The sequence below is a fragment of the Trichomycterus rosablanca genome, chromosome 23 (genome assembly GCF_030014385.1).
Source record: "Trichomycterus rosablanca isolate fTriRos1 chromosome 23, fTriRos1.hap1, whole genome shotgun sequence".
Lineage (NCBI taxonomy): Eukaryota > Metazoa > Chordata > Actinopteri > Siluriformes > Trichomycteridae > Trichomycterus > Trichomycterus rosablanca.
The window spans coordinates 6,310,920-6,319,956 of record NC_086010.1 but is presented as its reverse complement, the minus strand read 5'-3'; the positions used below and the strand labels follow the sequence as shown (position 1 = coordinate 6,319,956).

At 41.0% G+C, this 9,037-nt stretch overlaps 1 protein-coding gene across 1 annotated transcript; it reads left to right on the top strand.

Annotated features, from left to right (window-relative positions):
* The first annotated feature begins 1,940 nt into the window (after positions 1 to 1,940).
* On the top strand, positions 1,941 to 8,767 carry LOC134300770 (GTPase IMAP family member 8). Its single transcript, XM_062985192.1, has 5 exons — positions 1,941 to 1,959; positions 2,792 to 2,842; positions 4,166 to 4,858; positions 6,272 to 6,970; positions 8,046 to 8,767. The coding sequence occupies exons 1-5, from the start codon at positions 1,941 to 1,943 to the stop codon at positions 8,765 to 8,767; spliced, it is 2,184 nt and encodes a 727-aa protein (XP_062841262.1).
* Positions 8,768 to 9,037: the final 270 nt, after the last annotated feature.

Genomic DNA, 9,037 nt, shown 5'->3' with positions numbered 1-9,037 from the left:
CATGGAAGTCATGGACAAATAGTCATTGCATTTTTAATCACATAAACAAATGTATGTACTTTTTAAAGACTATAGTACCCCAAGTGTCCCAAATGCAAACTGCCATACTAAATAGCATGCCAACTTACCAGTAGCTACTATACATTTAGTATGACTAAACCTTTATACCTAAACCTTTCTCGGGTTGACCGACTGGCCACATTGGACACCTGGGCAAGAAGGTCTTTGGTCAGAGAGGTAAGAAAGATCCCAAAGGTTATGTGCAGAGAACAACCATTTTTGTAGCACTCCACAAAGCAGCCCTGTATAACAGCGTGGCAAAACTGATGCCTGCTTGAGGTTTGCTAAATGCCATGTAAATAACTCTTGCAACACATGGAAAAAGATTCTTTGGTCTGATGAAATGAGAAGTAAACTCTGGGCAAAACAGCAAGTGCTATTTCTGGCAAGAAAGCACTGCACATCACCTGACTAATACCATCCCTTCTGTCAAACATGGTGACAGGGGGGAGCTTCTCAGCACCAACGATGGGATAGAAATTGAGGAACGGATAAATGCAGCCAAACATAGAAACATTATTGAAGAAAATTTCCTCTAGACTGCATGTAATCTAAGACTGAGACTACAGTTTACCATTAAACAGCCAGAATAGCACTGCATTGGTGCAACCAAGGGACAGATTTAAACCCAATCAAATATTAGTGCATTGGATTTGAAGACAGTTCACAGTTGTTCACTATCCAGTCTGACAGCTTGAGTGGATCTGCCATGAAGAATGGGATAAACTGCCAAATCTAGGAGTGCAATGTTTAATGTGATGAGGCCAAGAAGACTTCCAGCTGTAAGTGTGGCCAAAGGGGAATCTACAAAGCATTGAATAAAAGGTCTAAATACTTTTGAGTACAAGAGATGTCAGTTTTTGATTTTTAATTTATCCAGAAACACAATAATATTTGCAAAATGTCAAGGGGTCTAAATACTTTCTGGCTCGTAATCACCTTTTCAATTAAACTACTTTAATTCAAATTAGCCCAGGGCTCTTGTGTGTTCCTTCTCTTTATGGACTTACTTTGGTGAGGCACATGAGAGAATTTTATTAAATGTAAATAATGCTGTTGTTGTTGATAGTGAATTCTATTCTGTCTCTCTCTAACAAACATAATTGTTGTGAGCAAGACCCACCGCGAAATTTAATAACCAGAGCCCTAATGAAAACAATGCTAATTTTCAGTCATGCATGCTAAAATGATATTAATAAACAAAAGGATTTGTAATTGTATGAAAATGTTTCATTATGCAGTCTAATGATTAACACTCTCTGTTCCTTGTTAGTCTTTGTTTGCTTTAGATACGTAATTGCGCTTTGAATTTAGCTGATTGCTATAATTGTTTTATTGTGCGTATAGCGTCGTTGCTGCAGGCGGTTGATTTGAGTTTAAAAAAAAAAAAAAAAAAAACCATTCACAAAGCAAATGTAATAATCCAGCATTTAAGAGTCACAATCATAACAAAACTCTTATTTTAAATTAAGTATTTGTATTTTCTGATAAGGCAACTGGTGATCAAAGTGGAGGCAGTGGAGAAACACAGAACGTATGGCATAGCACATGGGTGTCGTACATGCAGTGAGGTTGCAACTGTAATACGAAATTGGGTGGGCGGCACGGTGGCTCGGTGGGTTCGATTCCTAGGTGGAGCGGTCCGGCTCCTTTCTGTGTTTAGTCTGCATGTTCTCCCCGTGTCTGTGTGGGTTTCCCCCCACAGTACAAAGACGTGCAAGTGGGGTAAATTAGAGACACATAATTGTCCATGACTGTGTTTGATAAATCTTGTGTAACCTGTAACTACCTGTCCTGTCATGAATGTAACCAAAGTGTGTAAAACATGATGTTAAATCCTAATAAATAAATAATATGGAATTGGATACATCTAAATTACGATGAAGAAAAAAGGTACAGGTATGTGAACAGTTGATCATAAGCTTGTTGGACAGCCCATTCCCAAACCATGGGCTTTAATTTCAAGAGTTCATCTCCCCTTGTGGCTATAACAGCATCTGGATTTCTGATGTTTGTCTTTCAAAGTCTGTGCCCATTCAATCATAAGGGCATTTTTAGGTTGGGCATTAATATCGGAAAAGAAGGCTTGACTCGAAATTATTGTTCAAGTTTAGTTTAGTTCCAGTTCAGTGGGGTTGACATCTGGGTGTTTCTCCACACCAAGCCTATCAAACTGTGTCTTTACAGCCCTCACTTTGCACACCAGAGCTCAGTCATATGGTGTAAATTAGGCCATTTCCATGTAGTGTATGTCTGTGCAGAATGTCCTTGTGACTATCTCCTCTCATCGTGCTAAATACAGAATGCATCAGTGTGTTTTGGAAAGATTAAGAAAGTGAAAAAGTACAGGCAAATACAGGCAAAATGTTATTTAACATGATGTACGATTGCTGAAGGAGCTGAAGTAAGTGTGGTAAATATGGGTTCGACCAGCACTGACCTTGCCTGTGGGTTTTAAAAGTATCCAGCCATGCTTGGGTAACAGAGTGCTGCGTAAGGTGAATATTCATAAACAAGGGCTCATCTGACTGGTTTCCTCAGGTGGTTTGTGTAGTGAAACTCTATACGCTTTATTTCACATCATACTTAACTCTAGGGCAGGTGGCATGAGGTAAGGACTTGTTGTTCATACCTTATTTATGAATCATTTTTAGAAAAAGACTATAGAATATAAACCAGAAGCTAATGGCATGCATATGAGAAGTAAATATTGCTGTGTCTGAGCTTGCAGATCTCTATGGAGGAGTGACAATGGCTACTTGTGGTGTAAGTCCTCAGTTTGGTAAGTTCCAAATATCTTCTGTTTCAAAGGGACAATAGCTTTATTGACTTGTACTCAGGGTTTTATGGCACCATGGCATTACCCATTTTCCAGTGATTTGGTCCTAGTGCTGGATCCAGATCTTGTTCAGGAAAACAATTTTATTGGTTTAGAAGCAAACGTTTTCTAATCAGATATATAAAACTTCAATAAAATATGTATTATTATTATTATTATTATTATTATTATTATTATTAGATATGCTTTCTCTGACAAAATAAAGCACAATGAACAATTAATAGCCCTCTATATCACCTTACAAAAATATAACTGTTTTCTTAATGTAGTAACTAAATTATTAGATTTACATTTTCGGCATTTAGCAGACGCTTTTATCCAAAGCGATGTACAGTACAACATACAGTCTAAGCAATTGAGGGTTAAGGGCCTTGCTCAGGGGCCCAACAGTGGCAACCTGGCAGTGGTGGGGTTTGAACCAGCAACCTTCTGCTTACTAGTCCAGTACCTTACCCACTAGAACTATATTAGTTTTATATGGCTAAAAGTATGTGGACATCCATCTAAATGAATTAGTTCTGGTATTTCAGCCTTTCCCAGTGCTAACTAATGTATACTGTGTATGCTATAACATAAATTATATGCTTACAACTTTGTGACATCAGTTTGGCTCTGTGCCTATGTGCACCAAGTGATGTCTAAAAAAACATAGATTTATAAGTTTGTTAGGGTATTGTAGTGTATTAGGGCGCTCCTCGGTCAGGAGTGAAGGTCAGAAGCAGGTGGGGTGTAATGCTATCAGGTAATTGAATTTTCCCCAATTTTCCTCCCATTCTAGTCGTATCTAATTACCTGATTGCATTATGCTTCCTCTCTACTGATGTTGACCTCCACCCTGACTGAGGAGAGCCTTGACTGACACACGCCCCCTCCGACACGCGTGCAGTACCCGACTGCATCTTTTCATCTGCATAAGGAGAGTTCATATGCAGATCAGCTTTGTGTACAGAGAGACACACCCTGATTCCATTATCCCATGTCACTGTGCAGGTGCATCGATTAGCCAGCAGAGGTCATAATTGCATCAGTTATAAGGAATCTATTCCAGCACCCACCCTGAACAACAAGCCAATGATTGTTTGATTAGGCGCCCAGCCTGCTTTTAGCAGAGCTTAGATTCTGAGTTTGAGATGTCAGATTTGGTGTTCTAGCGTGTTTTACTGCTGCCCCACTTAAGCGCCCAGCAGTAAAGAGTGGTATTTAGTGTGTGCATTTTTACCTGAATATACACGTTGATGTTAACAATGTGATCCTTTGCTCTTGTAGCAAGTCAGTTCATCTCCGAGTTCAGAATTGTGCTGCTTGGGAACAGAGGATCTGGAAAAACCTCTCTAGCTAACACCATTCTATGCAGACCGATTCCATCCCCAAAGAGTACTGCTAAGTGCATGAAGGTCCGTGGAGTGGCAGGCGGAAGACTTGTCACTATAATTGACACACCAGGATGGTGGAAAAACTTTCTCGTTAGTGAGAGTGCTGCATTTCTGAAACAGGAGCTGGTGCTTAGTATGGCTCATTGTGCACCAGGACCTCATGCTGTTCTTCTAGTCATACGTGTAGATACAGCGTACAAAGAGAGGCACAGAAGATCAGCGGTGGAGCACCTGGAGCTTCTCGGAAAGGACATCTGGAACCACATGATGGTTGTGTTCACCTATGGAGATCATTTCAAGGATCAGACTGTCGGGGAGCGTATCAGAAGTGAGGGAGAGAGCTTTCTACAGTGGCTCGTGAATAAATGTGGAAACCGGTATCACGTTCTGAATATTGACAGATGCAGTGGTAGTCAGGTCAAGGAGCTGCTGGAAATGATCGAGGATATGGTGACAGAAAACGGCGGCTGTTATTATGAAGTGAACAGAAAGTGTCTGACTGAAGTAAAAGAGATGAGGAGGGTAATGGAGGAGGAAGCCGATAAGAAGAGGATGATGATGCAGAAACAAAAAGAAATATGTGAAGGTACTCTATTTATTAATAATATTAAAACAAATGACATTACTTTTCTGCTTAGTTACCTTTCAATGCATTTTTCTTAGTGTCGTACCAACTTTTAAAAATGGCATTCGCAAAAATTTTTTTTGGTTGAGCGCGTAGCCACTGATGCACCACTGTAATGATGGGCTAATGTGACAAAAGGGGGCAGATACACACGCAGAGATGTTTAACAAAACATTTAATAATAACAAAACACAATACAAGGGTACACAAGACAAGACACACTAACACATGACCTAAGCTAATGATAAATGCTAACGCTAATCTAAACACGACACATGAACCTAATCAAACCTAAACCCTAACTTAGGGCGGCACGGTGGCTAAATGGGTAGCACTGTCGCCTCACAGCAAGAAGGTCCTGGGTTCAATCCCAAGGTGGGGCGGTCCGGGTCCTTTCTGTGTGGGGTTTGCATGTTCTCCCCGTGTCTGCGTGGGTTTCCTCCTGGAGCTCTGGTTTCCTCCCACAGTCCAAAGACGTGCAAGTGAGGTGAATTGGAGATACAAAATTGTCAATGACTGTGTTCGATATAACCTTGTGAAGTGATGATCCTTGTGTAATGGGTAACTACCGTTCCTGTCATGAATGTAACCTAAAGTGTGGAACATGATGTTAAAATCCTAATAAACAAAACAAACCCTAAGCTAAGCTAACAGGCTAACACAAAACATGAACAAGACTCACGCTAAACAAGACTTCTGAGCATGAACAGGAGCAAATGAACAAGACCGGACTAACAAGAGCATGGACTAACAAGAGCATGGACTAACAAGAGCATGGACTAACAAGAGCATGGACTAACAAGAGCATGGACTAGACAACAGCATTCCAATCCATACCAAACCAACACGAGCTAGAAAGCAAACCGACATGACCGACTTACATGCTCTGAGCGTTACCTCTAAAACAAGGAGCAGCTGTGGATCATTAGCTTCATTGACGAATCAGGATAGTGGGGGCATTGGCTTTACCCAAAAAACAAAACACCTCCATGTGCTCCCGGTGAGAGGGGCATGGCACATAAACTCATTTGTGACAACCGCTGCTTTAACATCATCATCACATGAAAATCTTCTTGGAAGGTGGAAATCAGATGGCGCAGAATCCAGACTATAAGCTCTCTCTCAGTCTCTTAGACACGACCAATTACTACTCCTCCCGCCCTCACCGTTTCCAATTAAAATATAAAAGTGTGGATACTTTTTGAAGATCCCTCAAAATAAACCCTCTTTCTTTCTTTCTTTCTTTCTTTCTTTCTTTCTTTCTTTCTTTCTTTCTTTCTTTCTTTCTTTCTTTCTTTCTTTCTTTCTTTCTTTCTTTCTTTCTTTCTTTCTTTCTTTCTTTCTTTCTTTCTTTCTTTCTTTTATGGAATCCAGGTCACTCCTCCCTATCTACCCTAAGAATGGTACTCTTGGGTTACAGAAGGTCCGGAAAGACTTCAGTCAGGAACAACATCTTTGGAAATGAGAACTCTGACTGTAAAAGAACAACACAATGTGGGAAGACTCAGAGTGAGGTGGCAGGAAAACTGATTACTGTGCTGGACACACCCGGCTGGTGGAAGACCCTCTCGACAAGAGACACCCCAGACCTGGATAAGCTAGAAATCCTGCGCAGTGCATCTTTGTGTCCACCAGGACCTCATGCTTTCCTCCTGACATTACGCTTAGATATGCCATTTACCGAGGTGGAAAGGAAATCAACTGAGGAACATATGGATCTTCTGGGTGAGCGAGTCTGGAACCATACCATTTTTCTGTTCACTCATGCGGATCTGCTGGGGGATGTAACAGTTGAGCAGTATATTGAAAGTGAAGGGAAGGACTTAAGGCTCCTTGTTGCAAAGTGTAGAAACAGGTATTACATCCTCAACAACAAGAATCTGGTTGACGGGAGTCAGGTTACAGGGCTTTTTGAGAAGGTCGAGGAGATGGTGGCGGAAAATGAGGGCCTTCATTATGAAATGGACCAAAGGACAAACAAAGAAGTGACACGGAGATGGAGATTAGTGGAGAAGAGGTCTAAAATGAAGTTGAAGGTAAAGAAACGTGGAGAAATGGCAGGATCAACAAAAGGTAAGTCAATTTAAATACACTAAATGGCCAAAAGTATATGAACACCCCTTTTAATTAACCGAAAAGCTAATACTTGCTTAAATATTCACATCTTTTTCTGAGACACTGATCAGCCATAACATTAAAACCACCTCCTTGTTTCTACACTCACTGTCCATTTTATTAGCTCCATCTACCATATAGAAGCACTTTGTAGTTCTACAATTACTGACTGTAGTCCATTTGTTTCTCTACATACTGTTTTAGCCTGCTTTCATTCTGCTCTTCAATGGTCAGGACCCCCACAGAGCAGGTATTATTTAGGTGGTGGACACTGACATGGTGGTGGTGTGTTAGTGTGTGTTGTGCTGGTATGAGTGGATTTAAATACTGTGTCCACTCACTGTCCACTCTATTAGACACTCCTACCTAGTTGGTCCACCTTGTAGATGTAAAGTCAGAGACGATCGCTCATCTATTGCTGCTGTTTGAGTTGGTCATCTTCTAGACCTTCATCTGAGGTCACAGGACGCTGCCCATGGGGCGCTGTTGGCTGAACATTTTTGGTTGGTGAACTATTCTCAGTCCAGCAGTGACAGTGAGGTGTTTAAAAAACTCCAGCAGCGCTGCTGTGTCTGATCCACTCATACCAGCACAACACACACTAACACACCAGCACCATGTTAGTGTCATTGCAGTGCTGAGAATGATCCACCACCTAAATAATACCTGCTCTGTGGTGGTCCTGTGGGGGTCCTGACCATTGAACAACAGCATGAAAGGGGGCTAAGAAAGCATGCAGAGAAACAGATGGTCTACATTCAGTAATTGTAGAACTACAAAGTGCTTCTATATGGTAAGTGAAGCTGATAAAATGGACAATGTGTGTAAAAAACAAGGAGGTGGTTTTAATTTTATGGCTGATTGGTGTAGGTGTTAAATAACCGTTTTAGTAAATAAACTCATCATTTAGAAACTGTTTTTTGTTCATGTTCTCGTTCTGGCTCATTAAAATTTGCATTAAAATCTGAATAACATTCAGCATGACGTATCATTATGTGTTTTTAACCTAGTTCATGTCACTGTGTTTTGATAGGTGCTGGACATCATCTGTCTGAGCTCAGTATTATTCTGCTCGGCTATGGTGAAGCTGGAAAAACCTCAACGAGCAACACCATTCTCGACTCAGAGGAGTCTGGATCAGGAAGAACCACTCAGTGTGTAAAAAGATACAGAGAAGTAGCGGGAAGGCTGCTCACTGTAGTGGACACACCAGGATGGTGGAAGCATCTTACAATGGAACACACCCCACAACTGAACAAACAGGAAATCGCTAAGAGTATTTTTATGACCTCTGGACCAGTTATGTTCCTACTGGTTCTTCGTTTAGACAGTTCTTTTAAAGAAGAAGAGAAAAGAGCTGTGGAGGATCACATGAAGCTGTTTGGATGCTCAGTCTGGGATCAGACCCTGGTACTGTTCACTTGTGGAGACTGGTTGGGAGACAGAAGAATTGAGCTGTACATTGAGAGTGAAGGTGAAGCCCTGAAATGGCTTCTGGAGAAATGTGGAAATAGATATCATGTTCTCAACAACAAGAAGCATCACAGTAACACTCAGGTCTGTGACCTCCTGGAGAAGATCCAACAGCTAGTGGTGGAAAATGGAGCCTCTGGTTCAGGGGGCAGGTGGAGTCTGAAAAAGACTAAGAAGAAGCTGGAGAAAGGTCAAGCCAAAAAAGGAGGGATGCAAAACCAAAATGATTTTGACTCGGATGATGATGATGTGTTCATTATTGACATGGAAGCCAATACTTGAGCAGCAGTAAGTAGCTATCAAACTAAAAGTAATTATCTAATAATCATTTTATTTTATTAAAGATGAAAAGCATTTTCAACGCTCTGGGACTTTAGGAAACCACAGTGAGAACCATTATCCCTTTTTTCGAGAAAAAAGTGATAAACCTACCCAGAAGTGGCCAGCTTACCAAGATTCCAGCGGTCCCCAACCTTTTTTGCGTCATGGACAGGTTTGATATAAAATATAGTTTCACAGCCCGGCAGGGGCGGGAGGATTAAAAATAAAATT

Bases quoted from the DNA above. Each gene is read 5' to 3' on its own strand.
- LOC134300770 (XM_062985192.1), top strand. The intron at 2,843-4,165 runs GTAAGTTCCAAA...TTGCTCTTGTAG, and splicing joins TGGTGTAAGTCCTCAGTTTG to CAAGTCAGTTCATCTCCGAG. The intron at 6,971-8,045 runs GTAAGTCAATTT...GTGTTTTGATAG, and splicing joins AATGGCAGGATCAACAAAAG to GTGCTGGACATCATCTGTCT.